This window comes from Muntiacus reevesi, chromosome 1 (assembly GCF_963930625.1).
Source record: "Muntiacus reevesi chromosome 1, mMunRee1.1, whole genome shotgun sequence".
In the NCBI taxonomy this organism is placed as follows: domain Eukaryota; kingdom Metazoa; phylum Chordata; class Mammalia; order Artiodactyla; family Cervidae; genus Muntiacus; species Muntiacus reevesi.
This window is the reverse complement of record NC_089249.1, coordinates 150,770,834-150,795,912: the sequence shown is the minus strand read 5'-3', so window position 1 is coordinate 150,795,912 and position 25,079 is coordinate 150,770,834. Positions and strand designations below refer to the sequence as shown.

General features: G+C 52.0%; 1 protein-coding gene across 4 annotated transcripts in view; it reads right to left on the bottom strand.

Moving 5' to 3' along the window:
- Positions 1 to 25,079, bottom strand: part of SSBP3 (single stranded DNA binding protein 3) — a 166,551-nt gene that overhangs the window by 75,649 nt on the left and 65,823 nt on the right. Inside the window, exon 1 of one of the 4 annotated variants that reach the window (XM_065912365.1) lies at positions 22,927 to 23,063. The exons of 2 other annotated variants lie outside the window; for them this stretch is intronic. In XM_065912365.1, coding sequence (XP_065768437.1) covers positions 22,927 to 22,956 — 30 coding nt within the window. In that variant the 5' untranslated portion in view covers positions 22,957 to 23,063. Of the gene's footprint in view, positions 1 to 22,926; positions 23,064 to 25,079 lie in introns of those variants that run through there. One more of the 4 variants, XM_065912375.1, reaches the window with a different exon arrangement.

Genomic DNA, 25,079 nt, shown 5'->3' with positions numbered 1-25,079 from the left:
CTACTAGGATGCAAGGCCCATCGCACTCTGAGAAATTATCTGTCCCTTCCCCATGTACACAATGGGCTGAGAAAACGCCAGGCGGACGGAAAGTTGCCTTCTCTGCTGCTCACTGTTTCTGACACCACACGGTCACTCAAAGACCCTGGAGTGGTCCCGAAAATCCCCAGATCCCCAAATGCCCTGTGCTCAGAAATAACCCAAAGCTTTAGCCCCTGCCAAGAAAAGGAAAAAGAAAGAAAACCCCAGGAACACACCAAATCCATGTCCAACTCCTTTGCCCCTTGGAACAAAACCCATTGCAGGCACACACAAAGCAGGGTAGGCCGGACAAAGGAGAGGCCAGGTCACACTCGACGAGGCGCTTTCTTGTCGCTTCCAAAACAGAACTGTCCTCTATTAAAACGCTCTTGTTGCTCGGATGTTGGTGCGGGAGGGAGGGGGGCACAAATCTCAAAACAAAAGGCGAGCTGAGGCGGGAGGGGAGGCCCTGAGCGAGCTAGCGAGGGCGGAGGGCTGCTTCTTCTCCCCGCACACTTCCAAGCCTTTGAATGCCCGCAGACCTCGGCCCGGAGCTGGCAGCTGTCTGTTATTATCCCGGCAACTCCAAGGCCCCCAGCACGAGGGAGCGCGTCCCGAGCAGGTGAACGCCATCTGCCCGGCTCTGACGAGATGCCCAGCTCTGTGCCTGCTGCTGCCAGCAGGCCGCAGGGACTTCGGGGAGGTACGGCCAGCCTCCTACCCTCTCTCCGCCCATTCTTCAATGTTCAGCCCGGCTTTCTTCACGCTCCCCGGGGGGCTGCAGGTTCAGTCACTACCTGGCATTTATCACAGAGGGGGAGCTCTTTTAAAAAACACTTGGTCACCTTTCACAGAAATTTCTAAAGGCATTGAGAGTATGGAGGTTTTTTTCTTGGGGGGGGGGGGGGGGTTAGTCTGCACAGAGTTGGGTATCCACAGGAAAACAGGGCCCATTGACACACCTTCCAGAGGTTCATTTGAAGAAGGGGCTTTAATTAATCTACAAAGAGAAAAAAAGTTTTCTACCTGGCTTTTAAAAAGCACTCCTTGCATTAGCTAACACAGTCCCAGTACACCCTAGCCCATTTCCTCCCACCCCGCTCTGGCTGTTTTAATTGGGGTAAGTGGTTCCCTGATGCCATCTACAAAGTACTAGTCTAGACCTCAGGGAGAACAAGAGCTAAGTGGAAAAGCGGGGTTGGGGCGGGCAGCATCCCTGATGGAGTCGGAAGGCAGGCCGGGTGTCGGGTCCTGCCTATTCCACTCCTGGGAAGAGGAGCACTCCTCCCCTTATGGTATTTTCACTGGCTGGTCGTCAGACAACTGAAATGCCTATAACGTGTGATAGGCAGGGCAAGGTGAGCCTGTCGGCCTGTGAGTCTGGGTCTCTGCACTGAGGGCTGATGGCAGCTAGAAGGAGCCAGGTCCCCACCCTCATCTCTCCAGGGCCTTGAGCAGCTTCACAGGTCTCCCCAGTCACACGGGCTAGGGTCTATTTCCCCCGACAACCACTAGTGACAGGCTTCTCCCCTGCTCCCAACAAGGCCGAGACTGCCGGGAAAGCAAGGAGGGGACAGGCGCAGGGAGAGAACGGGCCACCCCAGGAGGGGGCAGCAGAGGGACAGCCTGGCCCTGCGCAGCCCGGGCTCAAGGCAGAAACCCACCAACAGCTCTGAGTGAGGACCAAGGTCCTCTTAGGCTGGAAATACTCAGGCAAAGGGGTGAGAAGGGCTGAGCTGGAAACGCGCTCTACTTATGAGCAAAAGCCAGAAAGCAGCGAGGTGGTGTGGAGAACCTGGAGGGCAAAGCTGGATTCCCAGGCCCTGGTGGGCGTTGGGGCCAAGTGAAGGAAGATAAGCACCCTGCCTAATCTGTGGGGCTGCTGTGGGGCTCATGAAGGATAGGAGAGGCCAAGGGCTTGGAAAACCGTAACAACACGAGCCCCAAATTGAGGCTACCCTGAAGAACCCTCATCAGTAACACATGAGCCAGACACACAGCCACAAGGATAAGACATGACCGCCGTGTCACACCCACCTTCACCACAACTGCTCAGGAAGGGAGCTACAAATCAGTGGGCTGTGGAAAGCAGCCCAACTACCTTGAACCCTTCTACCCGCCACCTCCACCCCTACTCCCATGTCTGGTGCATACACAGGTCTGCAGCTAGAGAACGAGCCAAGTTACTGTCACTACGAAAAAGCAGTAAGGCGGCACAAAGAGTCCTGGTGTCATTCTCCCACAGCCCAGGTTCTGCAGCCTCACACCTACAGCAGCCAGGCCTCCCTGCAGCTGGTGGAGGCTCTGGGACACATCTGTCTTAGCCCAAACCCAAATGCTTCTCCCCAGTTCTCACTGGCCAATCAGCCTTCCTCATTCTTGTGCAACAACGCGGCAGCCCACAGGAAAAAGGGCTTCAGCACACACCACCAGCTCTGAACTGCAGTATTTCAAAGGAAAGGGAGAGTGTTTGGGGCAAGTGGTCAGAGGGGGCTTCCTTTCCCAAGGAGGGTGAAGCTCATGATGCGCCCGGAAGAGCAGGCAGGATTTCATGGAGAACCTGAGAACCCTTTCCATTCACTCCTTCACAGTCCCCGCCCCAGGCAAGCAAGAAAGCAAAGCAAGAGACGACCGGCCCTGTGCCCCTAAGGCTGTCCCATCTTGACATCACAGATCCTGAGCCCAGCGTCCAGACCAGACCAACCCCGATGCCCCCCCGGGGTGCCAGGGCTCACGACCTGCTGGTCCCACTTGGGGACAGTATACAGCTGAAGCCCCTGGGTGTCCCTTCCGTTGGGAGGAGAGGGGGTGACAGTCCAGCTTCCTGGAAACATCTCCACTCTGAATCCACTTTGGAAAGGCAGGCCCAGGCCGGGCGGAGGCCAGGGAGGGGCTGGGATGGGGACATCCTGTCTACAACAGAACAGAGTAGGGACTGAGGGCTGCCCACGTGTGCTTCAGGCTCTTTTTTTTTTTTTTTTGCCCTTCATTGAGCAGGAAGTGTTCATTCGACCGACAAACAAGCATCTGGGGGTCGTGGTAGGGTTAGGGCAGTGAAGCCAACCTCTGATTTGTGGAAGTGAACAATCCAAGACAATGGGTATGTGACAGCAGAGAAATCGGCTCCAGATGCAGGCCAAAGCCAGCTGCCCAGGGGCCGATCGGGTCATCAATCCTGTTGATATGTTTATTCTCAAAGAGGACCTGGGGCTGGGGGCTGCAGTCACTGCCGATCAGACAATGGAAGGCAGCTGGGAGCAGGGTCCTGTGACCCTCCCTCCAGCCCGCATGGTCTGCAGGTTGTATAGTTCTCTCCTGACTCAGGGCTTCCCTGCTCCCCAGCCAGGAAGAGGTTGGGGGTGGGGGAGACGACCACACCAAAGCCTTCTGTGTGCTGGTTTCTGACGTCCACAGTCAAGTCCCCTGAGGTCCCGTGCCAAAGTGTGAAGGCCCAGACTGCCCCCTTTCCCCATGGCTGCAGGCTGCCCATTGCCTCTGTACAGAGGTCTTAAGTGGATGCTCCTTAGGGTCAAGATAACTAAGTTCCCCCAAACCTCAGGGCAGCAGGCAAGCATGAACTCTGAGATTTTCACTTTCCAGGTCTGGAAGGTACCAGAGGGGCCAAGATGGAATATGGGGGCTGGGAGGGGCCTTGCCAGCCAGTTAATTAGGAGCAGAGTTAGGGCCAGCACCCAAGTTTCCCCTACTTGAGGGCTCTTCCCCAGGAATTCTCAAATAGAAGGGAAAGAACACGCAGCCCAACATGTAACCCTAGACTCATTCTCCAAGGGGTGACAAGATCACTTGGTTCTCTGGTGGGGGTGGGGGTGGGTGACCACACCATGAAAAACCACACCAACCCAATGTGTGTGACACACCCAAAAAAGCTTTTCCGAGGACATACCACGTAGCACAAACTTCGCAGAGAAGCGGTGGATAAAGGACTTTCCACTTCACAGACCCACAAGGAGAAGGGTTTAAGAACCCTTCTGTATTTGTCACAGTGTGACCAAGAGCTGAGGGCCTCAAAATACTAAAAAATTTGTTAAGCAGATTGTTAAATCGATGGGACTTGGGGCCTGAAACCTCTAATCCTGCTCCCCTGGACAAATATTCTATAACCTTACATTTTTCTTTAGATCCTTCCTAAAAAGGCACTCCAAAGGCTCTGGAGAGAAAGTCTCTGGAGTGGGCGCCTCACTAGGTAGTGAGTACCCCGTCACTGGCTGTATCCAAGTAGGGACTGGGGTGCTGGCTCCCAACATCCCTTCCCGGCATGGAAATTCCATGCAGTCGCAAGCCGGCTGAGAACAAGCACTGGACAAGGCAGGGATACTTGTTGATTTGACCAGCCTTCCTGCTTGGTAAGGGAAGCCCCCATCGCTCAGGGAAGGGAGAAGGGAGCCGAAAATCCAAAGAACAAAAGAACGGCAGAGCTTGTCACTCCGGCCCTGATCATCCATGGCACCGTCTCCAGCCATCTGTCACATCATATAGAAACTCCCTGTGTGATTCTGTCTGCCTGGAGAGACTGCTGGCTCTCATCCATCTCCCGGATCCCCACTGAGCCTGGTGCCCAGGAGGCCCCATACACACTGTTGAACAGAAAGATGAACCAAGGAAGGCACTCCCAGAGCCTTCCTGTGCAGAGGAAGGCTCTCAGGGTCACCACTCTCCTGGTCTTCCTCCATCCCCGAGAGCACAGGCAATTCAGGCAGCAACACAAGGTCGCAACGGCTCTATCTCTGTTCCCCCTCCAGCCCCGTCTCTCCTCTCTCCTGGGCGGCTGAGAGTCCCTGGCAGTCAGGGGACAGAAAGGACTCACCACGCTCCCCTCGGCGAGCAAGCGCATCGCAGTACGGACTTGGTAGTTAGTACAAAAAGTGGGAAAGGCCGGGTTATAACATTTTTCATCTAGGGCAAAGAAAGACCTTCCTTTAAAAACTTGTTTTATAATCCCTAGTCCAAGTAAAAATGCAGTTAGAATAGCCATTTATCTATTCACGCATCAGTACACACCAAGATGATCCTTTGGAAAATAATTTGGCAAGGGGACACAAGGATCTTGAAAGGAGAGGTTCATACTTTCTGACCTAGTAATTTCACTTCTGGGAATTTATTCCAAGGAGACCATCCAAAATGAAATGCAAAGATGTTCGCTGCAGTATTATATACGATGGCAGGGTGTGGAGGGGGAGGACAGGAAGGAATATCCAGTAATAGAGGAATAGTTAAATAAAGCCAGCCATTAGAGGATAATTAGGAGTAAGTGGAAACACGCTTATCAAAAGAAAAAGCGGCAGACCACAAACACACGCTCAGACCCGGACAGCATTTTGTCCAAGTCTAGAAGTTGTGATAAGATAATGGTAGAGTGAATGTTTTCCTTTCACTTTCCAAACTTCCCCTAAAGTTGTCTTTAGAAGACAAAGGGCACCAGACTTAAGGCAAGGGGAGACAAAAACCTGGGTCTCCAACCTGCTCCGAGAGGTCTACCCCGTCTCCAGGCCAGGGACTTCAGCAAGGGCAGAAGAGGTAGGGAAGACGGAACCACGGCAGACAGACCTGGTTTCCAGCCCTGTTAACATGACACCTCCAAGAATGACATTTAACCAACAGGAACCTTCTGGGAGTATTGAAATATCCTCTAAAAAACCAAACCAGGCAGGCAGGCTTTATAAATAGTGTGCATGCATCTACAGAAAGCCATCATTTTCAGTAGAGAGACAGAGACACCATTCCATTCTCCAACAGCAGCAGTGGCCAACTCTCCACCCCAATCAGCCATCTGGGGCTCAAAGGGAAGGTGTCAGATTGATCACCAGGGTTGGATTAATTTTTTTTTTTCCTTCTTAAATCCCCTTAACTGAGAAAGCAGCTTGAGCCAATTCTGCTTTTCTCACAGACACCAAAACACCAAGCTATAGTTACACCAGTTCATCTTCACACCCCCAGAGTTTGGGGGAGGGGGAAGATGAAGCTTTCCAAGCAGCTCTCTGCAGAGTCTCACCTCCTGGTGGAAAAGCTGGAAGCCTGGGCTTAAAGGAACAGGATGCTGGGGAAGGACCACGTCTCCAGCCTTCCCCCACCCAGCAGGTCTCCTTCTGATGAAGCAGGTGACACTACCTCCCAGAAACCTCTCCAGATCCCCAAGCCCAAGTGTGGAATCTTTCCCACTCCTCTGCTCTCCCACTGTAAAAAATTTCTGAATTATTATACTACGTGCACTAACCTGATCTACACCAGTTAATACCTCCTTAAAACTTATTGAGGGAGTGATGGGAAATAAGTATATCCTGTCCCAAGATATACCCAGCATCTCCCTCCTATGATTTCATTTTCTACACTCAGCAACCTGATGAGTGAGTATTCCCATTTTATAGATGAGCAAACCGAGGCTCACAAACACTGCAATTCTGTGGCCAAACATTTAGTACTCTAGGTTTTCAGTGCCACACTGGCTGTTGCAGATCATGCTCAACGGAAAACAGCTGGGGACCAACCACTATAAGCACCAAGTAAGTATCAAGTGTTTCTATACGCACTCTTTCGAATCCTTATAACAAGCAGAAACAGAGACTACCTCCTCATCGCCAACCTCTGGAAGAGAAAACAGGCTCAGAGATGAGCCAACTTAAATCTCACACAGCTTTCAAGTAATGAGTAGGACTTGAGTCCAGGTCACGGGACTAAATCAGAACCAAGTCGCATGTCCCCATGCGTGGCAACTGTTTAACCGTCACAATTAAATTCCAGGAATGGGACTGTAAACCCCTGTGTAGCTCCCAGCCAGGCTACACCAGCCACCATGTAGGTACTCAGACGTGCTTTTGTTGGAAAGGAAGGGAGACAAAAACCAGGGAAGGGGAACTCTTGAGGACTCCCCCATAACAGGAATTCTCCTGGAAGGAGGTCACTGCCTCATAGCTCAGCTTCCTGCTACAGAACCCACCCTTAGTCCAACTACTGGAAAGGCCCTTAACATCCCCCCTCCCAGTGCAAGCCCACTCCCTGGGTTACTTGCCTTTACTACCCAGACCATGCCTGAGTTTGTTAATGATCAATCCTCCAGGCAGGCGCCAGCTTTCCAAAGGGACAATGACCACCTCCAGGAAAAAAAGCCCAAAGCAGGTTCTGCATCAATTTATTAGGCTGTAAAACAGGGTACTGAAGAAAGGGGGGACAGCTAAGACATGGTGTTTCCGGTATTTTTATTGTTCTTTTTTGGCCCTTCTCTTTGAAGAAGGCAGGTGGTCTGGGACGTCCAAGGAAAGAGCCAACCACAAAGATTAGTGCTGGGGAAACTGGTCTCAAACTCACAGTCTGGAGAGACCTCACTATTTTTCAGGCTTTCATAGAAGAGGGGCTCCGTCAGTTCCCAGACCTCCGAAAAGCAGCGACCCCTGCCTCCTGCCACCCACTCCCATACAGGAACCTGACTTACTCCAGGCAGGTGGGAGAGAATAGGACTTCAAGCTCCCTCCAGGGGCTTCCAGTCCGGGGGGAAAGGGAGACTCAACACAAATATCAGTTGACTTCTGGAGGGGGTGGAAAGCACCAAAAAAAAGTTATGTGGAAGAAAAGACAATTTCTGAGATGAGAAAAGCTGACACTGCCAAAAAAAAAAAAAAAAAGACCAACGAGGGGAGAGGCCCAACTTCAAAGAAGTCAAAAACAACACCAAACAGGTTTTAAAGTTAATACCCAAGCTGCTGGGCAGTCAGTCAGGATCCTGAGCATCATCCAGGTGCTAGGAACCTGGGGCAGAGACTGGGCGGGGCAGGCAAGCTGATAAACATCTTCGATCCACAACGGTAAGCTCCAGAGGCTGTCTCAGGAACTCCAGTGACTTGTCCGATGCCTGGCATGTAGGAGGCATTCAACCAGTGAATCTGGGAAAGGAAGGGAGGAGGTGGGGGAGGGAGGGCAGGCAGGAAGGAGGAGCAGTTTATTCTACCTTGCGGGGGGCGGGGGGCAGCAGGGAAGATGTGCTGGAAAAGAACTGAGAGCCCAGTTGGCAAGGGACACCGGATCTCCAAGCAAGCAAAAGGAGCACCCGAATTCTGGGCAGAAGGGACTGCATGTCCAGAGGCACTGTGGTACAAGGGAATGTGGCATGACCAGGAGGAGCCCTTCTGGTCATGCCTGAGGGATGAGGGAGGCTGTAGGCAAAGGACAGTCTGCTTCATCCTGAAGCAGAGAAGAAAGAGACTCCTTGAGATATACAGACATGGGTGCAGCAGGGCCCTATGAGCATTTCAGAGGAAACTCCGGCAGCACCTGGCAGTTTCTGTTCATCCAAGTGCCCCCCCCCCCCCCCGACACACATACCCTGTTTCCAGATGAGGAAACTGAGGACTCAAGTCAGGCCATCTCTTGCCTGAGGTCAAGTGACTGCATGGTGTCCATCCCTGGCTTCTGTCCCAGGGCTCCCATCCTGAAAGCTCTCACCACATTATCTAAGTATCCCACAGATGCTGCAGGGCAGTCCGACAGCTAGGGGCCTGCGAGGGTCTTCACCTGCCTGGGCCCCAGACTCTTCCTCCTGTGAAAAGTGGGGGCACTGATGTCCACCCTTGAGAGGTGCTTTGCACATCAAATGAAGGATGTGTATCACTCAGCAAGATGATGTGCTTGCACACAATGAGCTCCTATAAGGACAGCAGACAAGATGCCTTCATTCATTCAAACATCCTTGAGTGTCTACCATGCGCTGTTCTAATCAGTCAGGGCAGGATAAATTAAAAGGGAGCTTGAGTCCATCAGGGTACAAACAGAAAGACTGGCCCTCATAGTGGAGGACTGGGAGAAGGGGAGAATCTGAGTCCTTTGATCTATACAGTGAGGGAGTTAGGTAAGCAAGGAAGAGACTAAAACCATAAAGTTTTATGCATTGCTTGATGGTTTAAGACATAAAAACAGAAAGCTGGTTGGGAAAGAGGCTGGGAAAATGGAATGCCAACTGCTCTACTGTGCCCCTTCCAGAGCCCTGGGACTGAAAACTTAGCAGGTCTACCCGACATCCAAGGCTGCAGGTGGGGAAGAGAGAGGGCACAGATCCATAGGTGTGGTCCTTGCTGCAGCCTTCCCAAGGGGCGGTTTTTAAGGTCACTGCACAGGAAGGCTCTGGTCTGGTCACATGTCTCTGCTCTACCCCTGCCCCTGGCTGTCAGGGCAGGTTGACCAGGCAAGAGAGTTAACACACAGTTCTGACAGTAACAGGTGGTTAACAGAACTGACAAGGACTAAAGAAACTTGTGGACTTGAGGTTTCATGTGGCACGAGGCAAGTGGAACGCATCAGTGGGTTGAGGTGGATGTACATGAGCAGCCGTGGCCAGAACTCACCAGCGTAGATAGGGGACAGCGCACTCTGATCCAGGTCTACACTAAGCCCCTGCTCCCCACTCCCCAGGCCAGGAGGCGGGGCCCTCAAGGGCCCAGAAAGTAGTTTGGTCTTATCACTACCACCTAATAATGTATCTGGCACATAATGTAAGATGACATTGACCTGATACCAAACAATAACAGCCAGGCCAAGTCAAGTTAGGTGTCCACTAAACAGATGCAGAAGACGAAGGCCCTTCCTCCTAGGAAGGACAGAAGGAAGAAGCTAAAGCTTGAGAAATGGAGTATTTCCTGCCATATCAATAACCAAGGATGGCACAGTCATCAGCGATCGCAGCCCTCCAGGGCACTCAGGAAGGAGAATACCTGTGCAGCCATCAGGTTGCAGCCACTCCCTACAGAGAGCCTCAAAGAACTCAGGACGTGTTCTTCAGGACACTCGCCCCAGGTAGCTGAGATGCACATGAAAGGAATGATTTCAGTGAGCCCAGACCCTTCAATCTTCCCACATATGGAAAACCACTAAATTCTTCAACTTGAGATATTTGGTTTTAATTCACAAAAATACTTTTCATGTTCAGACTACCTGCCCTCTGTTCCAAACTTCTATATAATCTGCCTCCTCCCCCCACCTCCTCCAAGCAGTTCTCTCAGGGTTACTTGAGATGCTGCCTCCCAAGCTTAAGTCCTAGAAATTTCCACTGAATAAAACATAACTCTCAACTTTTTCATTGTGACTATCTTTTCAAGTCGAAAGGCTGCAAGGAAGAAGTCAGCAACCATACTCCGTCCCCAACCTCTGCATCCCAATCAACTCTGCCCAGTTCCAACAACCCACTTACACTTCCAGGTCAACTGGCATTACCTGGTGGCTTTGTAAGTCCAACACAGCACCTGTCTAAGGGCAGGCACCCCATACAATCACTGGTTTCCTCCAGAACTATACCAGATATGTTACTGGGGTGCTAGGAATAAAAACATAGACCATCTCTGCCTTCTGGGACAATACTGATAAATAAGGACTTACACTCCACACAGTCTGTTTGTTGAACCCTCACCTATGAATTTCAAGAAACTCATGAGGAGACTCCAGGCTTCTAGAACAAAGAGATGGCAAGGATCTTTGAATTATTAGGACATCCAGGAGGTGGGAGGGTGGCTGCAAGAGGGAAGAGGTTCAGGGTCCTTCATCCTCCCCCACCTCAGCCCCCAGAACCAATGAGCACCCCTTGAGCAAGTCAATTAAGCTCCCAGAGCACCTAAAAACAACTCTTCAGTTGGGAAAGAAATCTAGGCCCCAAAACTCTGCCTCTAGGGCTTAATTAGCTTTGTAAAAGGCCAGGAGATGCACAGATAATAGGTACTTTCGCCAAAGGCGGAGGAAAACGTAAACTACTCCAAGAAACACAGACCAGATCCTCAGGCCCAGCCCCCAGAACCCCTCCAGCAGGTGGGGCTGGGAGTCAGGCCCTGGAAACCAGTTCCTCCAGCAGGGCGGGATGCCAAGGTGTGCTGCTAGAACCAGGCTCCCTCTCTTCCCTGCAGAAGGGGGTGCTCCAGTCTCCTGTCTCGGCCTGCTTTCCAGACCCTGTCCCAACAGGCAGGAGAGGACTGCTCCTGGCCTTACAGCCGTGCTTTCTGCCTTCAGGCAAGCAGAGGGCAGGGTAAAGGCCTGCAGAGGCGGTAGGTGCTTGCGGGAGGCGGGGAAAGCTCATCTTGGATTCCAGAAGCCAGGATTCCAGGGACAGTGGAGACGTGCACTGAATTAACAGAATTCTCACCTGTTCTGGAGGGCGAAAGGATGGACTCGGGAAGGAGCAAGGGAAGGCCCTGACCTACACAGAGTTTCCAGCTCTGCTTCTTCTACCAGTGAGGCTGCAAAGGCTAGGGGGAGGGCAGTGGGGATTTAGTGAAAAAGAGGAGTTCCTCCTTCAGGTTGGCATGGGCCCATCCCAGCAGGATAAGCAAGTGGGGTGCAGTAGGTACGCTATATGTCCCCATCAGATTTATGGAGCATCATTTACAGAAAGTCAGTGTTGTACCAGGGACTATCCTAACACATTTTGTAAGAATTAATTCATTTCATCCTCAAGCACGCCTGCAGAATGATCTTCATCCCCATACAGAGTGGAGGACGGAGACTGGGAACTTGGGGACCACTGGTGTTCCTTCTTGTCTTCCTTTTGCTCAACCCAGGGCACCTCTTTTCCAAAGCACATATCTTTCCTTTTTCAAACGCCCCTGAATTCCTGAGGTTACCGACCAAGAAAACTGGAATTCAAACACAGGTCTGTGGGCTCCAAAGTTCATGGATATCATCTTCTTCCAAAAGAAAGAAGTCTCTAGTCATAGGAACCAGAAGTATGGCTGGCCCAACAAGCCATACTCCCTGTATAGCACAGGGAACTCTGCTCAGTATTCTATAATAACCTAAACGGGAAAAGAACCTGAAAAAGAATAGCACACATATAGGCTTAAAAAAAAAAGTGTAGGTGGACTCTCACTAGTTTCTGGGGGCTGTGGATAAGCCCCATCACAACAAAGACCCTCTTCAGCAATCAGGGAAGAATCAAGGAAGGAGTGTGTCCCCCCAGAGAGTCCTTGGCAGGGTCCCATCACCTCAGCAAGACTGGAGCCCGGCTGAGCCTCTATTCCCCTGCTAGCTTTCTGCTGCAGTGTCTGTAACTGCTCCTGATGCGGGCCCCAACCCTCATCTAGAGAACACTTCACCCAGGGACCCCACGGGTCAGGGTAGGCCGCCACCCCTGCAGAGTACTGTCCATCCCCAGGATGCTCCCCGGAAACCCCGGGAGACCACACCTGCCCACGTGGCATGCAGGCATCCTATCACCATAGCAATGGAGGCAGGCCCTCTGGGGAGCGTGGAGAGGAGAAAACCGGCCTGATTCACAGAATTTACCAAATGGGTCCGTTTTTCACCACGTTCCAGTCCTTTTGGGAAAACTCCAGGTTTTTAGGAGGAGTAGATTAATGGTAGGGAGTTAATGGGGCAGTGATATATCCTGCCTGAAATTTTTTGAAAAGTTCTGCGTGGAGGCGTCCAAGTCCAGTGGACCTGCTGTGATTTAGGATGGCGGCCCCTGAGAACAGGCAGGCCCGATACGTCAGTAAATCTGCTAAACGAGGTCGTTTCTGGAGGGCGGTTTTCAAGATATATGGCCTGACATGTTGCCAAACTTCCCAGCTAGCTGAGCCCCAAATGTGAAGACAAAGGAGCACGCCAGGCGGGAAGTCGGCCCCACTCCTCAGAGAGGGAGGAAAGTACGGTGGAGCAGGCGGCACTGGGGAACCAAGCAGAACTGGGCTGAGGCTCTCCTGGCTTTCTGCTTTGGTGGGAGCTTCAGGGAGGGAGGGTGGGACAGGAAGGAGGCACCAGAGGGAGGGGATATATGTATACTTATAGCTGATTCATGCTACTATTGTACAGCAGAAACTAACCCAACATTGTAAAGTAATTATATTTCAATTAAAAAATAAAGTAAAAAAGAAAAGAATAAAGGAGCTTCAGAGTGCAGAGCCAAAGGGAACTGAGAGATCACTACGGAGTCTCCACTGAATCAGCGGGAAGACAGTGCCTCCGACATCAGTACACGTGGCAGCCAGTGTCTCGACCAGGACCTGATGTTATGCGGGCAATGGCAAACTGCCCACCCTTCCAAATCCCAGCCAGACCCCACAGCCCAGCCTGCCCTTTTCCCGGAGAGTTTCTATCCCATGGAGAGAAGGCAGGATGGAAACATGTTTTTCTAGATCAAGTATCATCAGGCTTTCCTGCTCCATCAGATCTATAGACACTGCCTGAACACAGGAGCTGAGGGTGGGTCCTCTCCTCCGACAAGCCCTTCGGGGCAAGGTCACACACAACATATCAAATCTTTCCACGGACTGGTCACAGTCACTCCTCCCGAGAGACTTGACGCTCCCATACTGTGAGGCTCCCAATGCTGTAAAAGTCCATATCAGATCAATTACAATGCCATCATTCCCCATTACCTTTGCGGAGGATTGGATGATTGGATTAATTTATAATCTGCCGTCCTGGTTGTTTTTTGCCTATTGCTCTCTTTACACCAAAATCACATGTAAGTAGAACTTAATCAAACGGTCCAAAAAGGTATTTGAATTTGTCTTGACTGCCGATGTCAATTCATTAGAGACATTTATGCTGCTTCTCTGGTTTTCTCCACACTCCTCACCTTGCTTTGAAATTCCCAGAACCAAACCTCTTATCTGTCGACTTAACACAGTGGCAAAGATAATCCAAGGGAAAGTCCTGCTTGACATCAGGGGCTACGCTTTCGGGTGGGGCCCCTGTGGCCCCTTCATGACAAGGCTTTGTGAGCACCGACTGGGAACCGGGTACAGTGGGCCAGGTACTACCGCTGGGTCCCTTTCGGCGGAGAGAGTGCGGCTGCTGGCTGTCACAGCAGCTCAAACTCAAATCTCCCTCCTGGAGCTCCGGGTAATCTGATGATCGCAGTGGATAATTAGAGTCTCTTATCAAAACAATTAGCGGATGAATGAACAGCCAGTCCTGTCTCTGACACAACTGCACAGGAGCAGCCATGAGAGGGGGAGGCAGAGGCAGGGGAAATGACGAACTCGAGCCTCCCGCCATCCTGCTCGGGCCTCTGGAGCGGGAGACACAGAGCTCCAGGCCCAGCTCCGGCCTCCCAGCACCCACCCCCACCCCAGGATCTGCCCGGAATGCCCTCCCCCTCCCCAGCGCCTTCCCTTTTTTAGCCAGGTCAGGCTCTCTGCCCTCCTCCTTAGTGAGGTGTCAGCCGAGCCCTGCTCCCTGCAGAAAGTCCCTGCCATCCGGCTCCATCTGTGCTCCCGCAGTTGGCATCACAGAGGTCGAATTCTCTCTTTAACGGGGCTGGGACACCCGGGAGCAGGACTCTGAGACCTCTGACTTCACGCAGCTCTTGGCACAGGGATGGGGCTCCATAAATGTTTGTGGAGCACATGAGTGAGCCTGGCCGGCTTCTCCCTCACAGCTGACGGCGAAGCGTTTCATGGGAATACCCAGGCCGTTCCACCCAGTGCCCTCCTCTGCAATTTCATTAGCTAATGTTTAAAATTCAAAGCTCCTCCATCACTCCCGTGTCTCCCCATCTGTAAACAGGCCTGGGAGTTCAATACCATTTGTTCCCACAGGCGAAAATACACAAGGGTTAGCTGGGAAGCCCTCTGGAAACGTAATCCGAAGTAGCCCAGATCGGATGGTGGGAATGATTTGCCCCAAGAGTTGGTCCTCCCTGTTTGGTTTTCGGATTCAAGAGACAGGGCCCGAGGAGAAGATGGGGCTGACTACGGGGCTTTTACCAATGGGGGACATGACGGTTTCTAAGCAGACACCTCCAATGGGGGCACCCTCTGGATTGTGGCCTCTCTAGGATCTTACCCAGCGTCCCATCCCAAAGCCATACTGCTGGGGCATGCTGACGGGAGTGGAGGGCCCCCCATCCCCACTTCCTAACGTTCAACAGAAAAGGGGAAGGAGAAGGAAAGAGAATAAAGAGAAAGGCAGGGGCCACAGTGGACTTCTCCATCTGCTTTGTTTTCCACCGAGTTCCTTTCAAGGCCTGGGTTCTGCTAAGCCCTCGAAAGCTACGACATCATCTGTCCACTTCCCCTCCACAATCTGCCGCCCTGCCCGCCCCTGACAGCCATCAATCACTCCGTAATGTGCTGACCTCAAGGCTCTGGGGACAGAATTTTCAAGTCAAATGTAGCCGTTAACATAAATAAAGCATTGCCCTGGATTTCTCTCTCTCTTCCTTTCTCTCTTCCTTTCTCTCTCCCTCTCTCCTCTCTCTTTATGATTCTGCAGCTGCTGCTGGGGACTCGGTAGGCAACAAAAGTGAGGGCAGACAGGCACAGTGGAATGGCAATTCTACTTTTCTGAGTCATAACAATTATGACGTTGTGATAAGAACATTTTCTATGAATTTTTAAGTACCAGTTATCCTGTTTTACAATTGTCCCCGGGGAAAGGACGGCCAATTCAACGGGACTGAAGGCTACTACCCAACTGTCCTGAGCGAGGCAGACCCCAGGTTCCCTTCGGCAGCCACCCCCCCATCTTGTCCCTTTAGCTGGGTCTCACTCTGCTTCTTCAATAAAGCAGTTGTCCTTTAAGCACATTTATATGCAAAAGACTTCCATATACCAAATATAGTTCTGGATGCCAGCATTTATTTTTAAACATGAAGAAGAGTCTCCCATAATAAAGCTCATGATGAATGTTATGATCCTCAAAATGGTTTTTAGGGGAAGAGGAAGAGCAACTAGAGGGGCTGAGAGGGAGAATGGGGGCTTTCACCCTGGAGTCTCCCCCTTCTGCTCCACAGGCACGTCCCAGACCTCAGACCCAGGCAGATTCCATGCGGGGAGAGGCCTCCCGCCCTCCCATCCTCTCTCTGCATCCTGACAGCAACACACTGGGGACCTAGCAGAGGAACAATGAGCACAGCCAAGGTCCCCAATGCCAAAGGGACGGTCCCCAGAGCTCTAACCCACTGACTCAGAACAGGGCAGGTGGCCCCGCACAAGCCCAGTGTCTGGCAGAGCTCTGTTCACTGGGCATGGTCAGGACCTCTTAGTCACCAGCACAGCCCACCTGAGACAGCAGATCTAAGTGAGGAAAGGCGTCAGACCAGGGTCCTGGGGTGGACTCTGGCTCTGGCATGGCTGCTGATCTTCTGTGTGACCTTGGCCAAGTCACTTTCCCTCTCTGGGACTCCATTTCCTCATGTACATAATGGCAGAAGTCAGGGTAGAGAGAGGGACGCCTCCAGGTTCCTTCCAGGCCTAACCCTGCACAACTATCCATCTAACCAGCTCCCCTGGCAGCTCTCTCCCTGGCCCCCGAGGTCTCGAAGTTTCTCAACCAGCATAACAACGTCTTGACATCCTCAGTCACATCTTGAAAAGCCCTAGGGTTCTTCCAATCCCTTCCACCAGCTGGGTTACCCGGGTATTTGATAAAAGCCCCACACAATGACAACAGGATGCAAACCCCACAGACCATTTAACCCTTCAGGACTTCTCCCTCACCTGTGTTCCGGCCCCCTTCCAAACCTGAACTGAGCTTAGAAAGGTGCCTTACCCCAATCATGGAAGTGAAGTGCTGGCCCAAGGCACCCCCCCAAGAACAGGGAGGGCTCTCCTCACCCCAGGCCCAGCTTCCCCAGTCCTACACCCGACAGGAGCTCGTGCATGCCCATCTCAGAGGGCTGTGGCCGGAGCGTGTGTTTTCCCTCTTTCGCTCCTTTGGCTCCTTTGGCGAGAAGTAAAAAGTGTCCCCTGATAGAAGCAGCTAGAAGCCAGTGCCTGTTTCCCAAGTCCAACAGAAAGTTCCAAAAAACTGTTTGGAAACTCTGTACGTCTTTACCAGCCTCAAACCTAGTGAAATGAATGTATCTGCTGGACTTCTGTAAGAGAGAGGTTTTGAGTCCCCAGCAAAACTCTGCCTGTGGAAGAGAGACAGACACAACACACCAACAAAGGAAGGAGGATTGGGGGGCAGGGGGGGTTGAACACACCTGTGACCCTGAGGATGAATGACAGACTTTTTTTAAAGGCTGTTCAAGGCAGACACATTAGGAAGGCTGCATATTTATCTCTTTGACATTTTAAAATATGCTGCAAAAAGCTGAATCTTAAATCAAGATGCATTTTTCAAGGCATGTTGTACCAGGGACAAAGCCGTTTTCTTTCTCCCTTCAAGGAGCAAGGATCACTGCATGTGACCGAGGCTGGGCTTCCTGTACGATCAATACTGAGTTATGTTTTGGAGGTGGCGGGCCAGCCGGCCAAGCTGGGGCCTACAACCACACGTGGCCTGTTGTCAAGGGCCTCTACCTCCCTGGAGGCCCCGAGGCTCAGCCCAGGCCCCATGCTACAGGGGAGTTGAACAAAGCCTCAAGGAAACCACAGGCTCTGAGAGTATACCAGAAATGGACATTTTCCCGACCCAGTGCAGGCACCCAGCCCCCTGTCGATTGTTCCAAGGCACAAGCCCAAGCAGAGAGCCCCCAGCTTCTAAGAATCTGGAGCAGACACTCCACAAAACAGCAGCCCCTCTCCCTGGGACTTGGGGGAGGATGGCCCTGGTGGACTGTCCTCCTCACCTCGCAGTCCCCATTAGGCCACTCAGGCTGGGGTGAGCAGGGGAGAGAAACCGTGGATTGCTTTTCAGGTGGATTTTGGTCAAATGTTCTATAAACTGGGGGGAGAGGCTTCGACATACACTAAAGGGCTGTACATCCCAAACTATCCAGGTTGACGCCTGCTGCCCTGACATACTGATGCAGGGCATGGTCTGGTTATAAAAGTATCCTGGCTTAAGTATCATCATTTGGTCCCTAACACCCCAGCCCCCACCCCCAGAGCCTTGTACCAGAGGAGGAAGAGGGCCGGAATCATCCCCCTCTCAGGCAGTCCCCACCGCAGAGAGGGCAGGCCTGAAAAGACTACTGAGAAAGTGCTCTCAAGAGCCCTCATCAGACCTGAGCCAGAGGAAGACCTGAGCCAAACTCCACTGTCAACAGAAAAAAAGAAAAATCAATAAATATAACTGCTGCCACCATGGAGGGAGGCTACCCCAGTGGGGTACTGGTGCCAGGTGAGTGAGGATTAGAGGTGACCACGAGGGAGGGTTACCTATCCCCCACTTACCTTACATCCCCACCTTAACTTGCAGTTCAGAGCAGTTAATAACACGCCCCAGGAGTCAACTGCCCAGCCTCGCTCAGCTCCATGTGACGCTCCTCCAAGGCCCATTCCTGTTTTATTCATCCTTGTGGTTACCAAAAATCTTCCTGGCATTGAATCTAAGATATTACTATAAATCAGCCTACCAGCAGTCCCTTGGGCAACGGGGAGCAAGGGCAAACCCTAGTTCATGGGAGGGGATGTGTGGTGTCCTCTTTTCCTACCATCCCACCATCATCAGTCATCTCACTCACCTCCACTGGCCATCCTCCACCAGGCTGGACAGAGGTATCAGGGCTCTCTGCCTAGCACCCTCAAGGTGAGGACACGAACTCTACCTGCTAATGCAGCCCAATCTCAATACAACCAAGAGCGCCAACCCTGTGTGGCCAAAACATTCCTTCCCAGAGCCCAAATCTGAAGGACATGACGGGCCCAGAAATCCCTCAGGACAGGCTCCCATTCACACCAACACCAGGCAGAGAAGAGACACCATTAAAAGATGGCCAACAAAGGGCAACTCAAACAAAGCCATCTCGAGAGCAGCGGTCCCCAGTCTGTTGACACCAGGGACTGGTTTCACGGAAGACAATTTTTCCACAGACTGGAAACAGGGAGGATGGTTCTGGGATGATTCAAGTGCATTACATTTATTGTGCACTTTATTTCTAAACGAATGCTGCGGTTGACCCGACAGGAGGTACTGGTCTGCAGTCCGGTGGTTGGAGACCCCTGCTCTAGAGCACCCAGCTCTGGGTAGGGGGCTGCCAAGCTACAGTGGGGACCGGGGTCTTGGGATGCTTGTTAAGGCAGAGCCTGGGAATAATGAGGAAACAGCTCATTACAGTCACTGAAAGCACTGTTAAATGGTTTGTTAAACTTTGCAAAGAAAAATACATCCATCAATGCAAGTGTTTTTTCTATACATCAAGCCCTTGAAAACTTTCTCACTCTAACTGGAAATAAAGGCTTATACAAGTATATACCCATAAGCATATGTCCCGATATAACAACCTCCATATGTAAAGTCCTCCATACAGAAAGAAACACAGGTATATGGACAGACAAAGGCATCTCATCTGGATAGGGGCATGTTATGTTACAGAAGTGTGTGCAGGCACGCACACAAACTTAAACCAGATGCCAAATCATTTCCAGATGCTGCAGTCTAGGATATCCTTTGTTAAGGAAGAGGAGAAAAAAAGCTTGCCCTTCATGGCCAGATACTTGGGTTCAGGTTACATGAAACAGGATTACTTCAGAAAATAGTACAACTTCACAGCCAAGGCAAAAACCAAAGAATGAAAACCATGTACACAGCCAACACAATTGCAAGACTGAACACAGTGACAAAAAGCCAAAGGCTTCTGGTTTTACTCTGACATGCCTCCCCTACACCTCACACCTGTGAGCCAACGAGGAGGAGATATCTCTCAGGCCTAAAAACAGGGCCCGAGTTCCTCCCACGACAAAAATTCGGCCGCATCCCATCCAGGTGAAAGGCTGTAGGATTTGACACCTGCCTGTGCCTGGCTGACCCAAGGCCAAGCCAATCAGCTGCTGTGGCAACCTCTAACCCGGGTGGTCACCACCAAGAACAAACAGTGTCCACACCCACAGCCGGGTGCAGAGAAAGAAGTGGTAGAGAAGGGATGAAAATTGGTAGGGTCCTTGCCTCAATCACCCATCACCACCTAAAGCCAAGGGCAACAGCCCTCCTTCAGCGAAGCCAAAACTTCAAACAGATACAAGCCCTGCACCTGTCATCACAGGCCTTATCCCCCTGGTCCATGTCACCTGCCCCTCCCCAGAGCTTCTAGCTACACATCCATGTGGGTCACACTCACTGTCATGAAAACCACTAGTCAAAGACCTACAGGACTGGAAGGCCACTGGAAGTTATCTTCTCCAAGTCATCTTATCTACCAGATGAGAAACCAGGGCTCAGAAAGGTTAAGCAACTTGCCTAAGGTCACACAGCTCTCAAGCAGAAGGGCTGGGATTGGATCCCAAAGCTGCCTGGTTAAGGCTACGCGCCTTCCACTCATCTAAATTCCTTTAAGCCAGCCGTGGCTACCAGTCCTGAGAGGCAAAGGAAGTGACAACTGGGATAATCAGACACAGGTGGTCGAGGAGGCTGGTGGGAGCAGCAGGGGGAAAGGAAGCCTGTGTGACAGTCACAGTCACTGCACCAGCCCTGCAGGAGAGGCGGCAGCAGAAATGAGATGCCAGGAAAAACCAAGTGGAGGAGGGGGCTGCAGAGGAGGCGGAGGACGCAGAGGAGGCGGAGGACACAGTATCTGGAGCCAGGAGACCTGGGTTCTAGGTCTTGCTCTGCCAGTGAGGACTGGAGATGCCTTGGCCAGGTCAAGCTGCAAATCTGGGCCTTATTTCCTTGTCAGTAAAATCAAAGGGCTGGACAAGATGATCACTGTTTCAAGTCACCAGGACCTGATGACAGCTTCAGCCGGACTCGCTGGTTACGTGGCCTCCAGTAGGTCCTGTTATCACCTCTCTGGGTCTCCATTTCCTGACCTGAGACAAGGAGGTGCCAGGCTCCTGGGGCTCCATGGTAAGCGCTCTGGGGGCCATGTAAGCCGCAAGGATGCCCCCAACTCGCCCTGGCATCAGGAGGGACCAGAGCCAGTTGACTGACTCCCCTGCCTGCAGCCAAAGCTGCAGCTGCATGAGGGGCCCCAATGGGAGTCAAAAGGATCAGAAAGCGAGGCTGGGTGCCCGCAGGCGACCCGAGGAGAAAAATAAAAGTGTGGTGCTGCTGGCACTCGGGCCAGGAGGCAAGCAAACGCATGCACACGCCTCCTCCCACGCAGCATTGTTCCTGGTGCCTCCGTCAGCAGTTCTGTGGGCTTGACAGCCAGGGCTTCCTAAACAGGGCAGGCTGGACCTGGCGGACACTCGGTCACTTCCCCTCCAGCGGTCCACAGGGACATACCACTGCCTGGGGTGGGGGATGTGCCCGGAAAGCTGGGCTTGTCCTCAACAAAAGGCTGGGAGCCGGCCAGCTACACGGGTGGTTCACGGGGGCGGGTCCTCTCATTCCCCACACAGGTGGCCTCCTACATCCTCGCCTCTGCAGGCAGTCCTGGCTGGTGAGTGGTCACCCAGCAGCAGGGAGCTCACTGCCTCCCCTCAAAGGGCTCCTCCACAGGCACCTGGCGTCCAGATTTAGGAGAGCTGCCCCTCTCCATGTACACACCCACTCGCAGACACACAGCAGCCAGCGTCCTGCAGACAGGCTGCCCCAGAGCACAGCTAGCTCTCCCCTCTACCACCTTCCCCACCCGTCTCCCCAAGGCTGCATGGGCTAAAAGTAAGAACACTAAGCCATGCTACTGGGGTTTGATTCCCAGCCACTGAGAAGCTGAATCGTCTCGGGCAGCTCACTTAACTTCTCGTGCCTCAGTTTCCTCATCCATAAAGCAGAGATAATAATGAAGTTGAGATGCAGGACAGCTTAGAATGATGCCTGGCAGACAGTGAGGATCACATAAAAGTCAGACATTATTAAAACTGCTTTCAAGGTAAATGCCATCATTTCCTTCAACGTTTCCTCACTGAAAATCTCCACCCTCTACTGACCCTCGCTTCACTCCAAATAGCACATGCTCTGGGTTCCAGTTGGTTCTGCCACCCTCTTGCAGTGAAAATGCTGGGCAAGTAACTTAACCTCTCACATCTGGGTTTCCTCTTCGAAAACAAAGATCCTCTGACTTACCTCAAAGGATAAGCTTAAAGACAGAATGATAATGCATGTAAAGCACCTGGCTGTTATTATGAATTATTAACAAGAACAACACCATCCTTCTCTCCTTATGGACACAATCCTCGTTCAGCGAGCCTGCATCACTTTCTTTCACTGATGGCCAACCACTGGCACACAGAACCGACTGTCGGGTACATTCGAGGGTCAGTTTCTCGCTCGCTGTTTCAAACAAAGCTTCCTCATCCTGTGCCTGTGAAGCTGGGGCTTTTTTTTTTTTTGAACCCACACATGGGACTTTACATTGATGCCTATTAAATTTCATCCTGTTGTTTCCAACCTGGAATGGGAGCAGGAGGATTCACTAATCAGTTCTGACTCAACCAGCACAGAGGTGCTGTCCCCGGAAGAACTGCAAACCCTGAGAAATGTCTGGGTCCAGAGAAGCCAGGCTCTCAGAACTAAGAATGTGACGGCCACAGCTGAGAGGGCTTTGGCCAGTTCTGCCCTCTGTTTGTCTAACACCCGGATGCAAGAGACAGCATTTATTACCAGAGCTCCATCGAGGAAGTGGGCGGGGGGGAGATCATGATTTCAAAAATAAAGCCACATGTGCAAACTGTTGTCATAAACACAGCCCCCTTGCAAGGCCTCTCCTGCATTCCTCCCTACAGTAATGTGTTTCATTTCTTCAACATAAACACAATCAGATTTATTACATTCCAGCAGTATTTCCAGGATGGGGACTGAGAAAGCAACGTTCCCTGGGAATAAAAGGCACTGGCCCGTAAGTGTACAAAGAGAAAGGAGACAAAAGGCAAAAACCACCTTTCAGACTCTGGGGCCAGGTGACTGTGACCCACACAAGAACCTTTATGCAATCACCCTGCAGTGGCTGCAGGAGACAGAGGCCAATTTAAAATGGGGGTTCAAAAAATTGGGGGTTCAAGGCCAGCCTTAAAACTTGCCTACTCGAGTTTTTGCCCATGCAGACTGCAGAGCTTCATGCCATTTAAAAGTCTATTTCCCCTGATCCCAGACACAACAACTCACAAACTGGGACCCTGAGCAGCCCAGCCAGGCATTTAGTCTCACCTCTGCCTGCTCCGGGAAACAAGTCTGCATGTAAGATCCAGTAAGACACGCACTCTGTCCCCTGGAAAGTGGCAGAGAAGCAAATGGGGGCTGGGTTCTGTCTCAGACTCTCAGCTCTTACTCCTTCTCCCAGGCTGGATGAGGCAGCACCCACAGAGGGATTCCTGGAGCATGCAGGCAGGAAAAGGAAGCAGTTGGGGGAAGGGCAGGCAAAATGAGTCTCACCAGAAGGGAGGACTCTAAGCAGCAGCCAATGTGATGTCATGGGACAAGCACGGGCAATGGAGCCACAGCAACTACTCAAATGCCAGCTTCACCACTTCCTGTGAGGCTCTGCACAGACCACTTAACCTCTCTGAGCTTTAGCTACCACACGTGGTAGAAAGAAGGCAATGACACTCCCGGTTCTAGCCAGGTACTTCGATACCTCTGCGTGAGCACTAGCTTTTTAAACCTCTCACCATTCAATCAGAGGGGCTATAATATGGTAGGCCATTTACTTTCCTTTTACCTACCAGTCTGAGCAGCAGGCAAGGCAAATGTGAGTCGAGATTAAACAGATATTGATTGACATGGCCTTCCCCTACCTTGGGTGGCCCACTCAAACCCCTCCTGAAACCCCAGAGACTTCAGCTCCTCAGCCCCCACATACCTCCCCTCTGCTCCAAGGAGAAGGGTGCATGCGTGCTAAGTCGTTCAGTTTTGTCCGACTCTTTGCAATCCCATGAACTATAGCCCACCAGACTCCTCTGTCCATGGGGATTCTCCAGGCAAGAATACTGGAGTGGTTTGCCGTGCCCTCCTTCAGGGGATCTTCCCGACCTAGAGGTCAGACCCGTGTCTCCAGAATTGGCAGGCAGGTTCTTTACCACTAGCACCACCTGGGCAGCCCCAGGAGAAGGGACTGGATTCAATTCCTGAGCAAGCTCGGTGGACGGCCCAAGCTCCCAACAACCTGCACGAAAGAGCAGCACTGGCTAGGCGCTCCCAGGCCCAGGAAGTCAGTGGGCACCTAACAGATGCCCCTGCTTCTGAAGAGTAGGCGGGTGCAGCAGCTTTTCAAAATCAACAAAGAAAGGTTTTCAAATCCTGAAAGGCTTCTCAAGTCCCTTCTAATCTGCCTGCCATTTTGTTTCGTCTGCTCAGCTCAAGTCAAGGGGAACTTGACATTTGGAATACTAACTGCAAATAATCCCGCGCCAAGGACAGGGCCTGGCGTGCTGCAGTGTCAGCATGTATGGCTCACAAGGATGGTGGGGATGCTCCAGACATAACGGCTATTTGCAGAAGGTCCCAGAAGGCACGTGTCAGGTTAGGCCCGTGGCCACCTGGGTGAGGACCACCCAGAACTGGGAGCTACCCTAGGGGCAGGGCTGTACCCAATTCACTGGCTTCCTCAACACCCCGCCCTGGGCGTGGCAGAGGAGAGATGCTAGCTGGGAAGAACCTATGCTGGATGAATGAACGGTACAAAGAGCGAAAGAGGAAAGAAAGCACACTGCCATATTCTGCCAACGCCAGGTGTGAGCCCTGCTCTGAAGCAGCCTCAGGTGAGCGCTCTGCTTCTCTGCACTTCCACTTCGCAACAGATCCCACAGCTGGTCTAAACAGTGGCTCTGCCAACCACCCTCCTCCCCCAGGGCCACACACCCATCAGCAGGATTTGCAGGTAGGACCCCATGCCCATCCTCGGCACGCACACTCAAGGACCTGTGCCCCAACCAGGCCACAACCCAGGGTTTGGGGACCTGGGGGCCTTGACCCTGCTGTGCAATACCTCACTTTGGCCTGCCTTAAGAGGAAGAGGGCAGGAAGTGCCAAGACGCCAGAGGAGGCAGAGGCTTCAAAGGCAGGCTCTGCGTGGCCGAGACTGGCCACTAGTCTCCAACCTCTGGAGTAACAAAGGCTTAGCCGACATACAGTGCTTTTTCTCAAACTTTTCAAAAATAGTGAGCCTTTGGGTATAAAAACAAAATCCCAGAACCTCAACTGAGTAAGGTATAATGTCTATCACCAGCCATAATGTCACGTATGTATATACTTGTCCCTCCAGAGCCACAGGTTCTTCATCCTTGCAGTACGCAGGTTGGCTGAATCTGCGGATATGGAAAGGCCAACTGCACTAGGCCCTTTTATATAAGGAACCTGAGCAT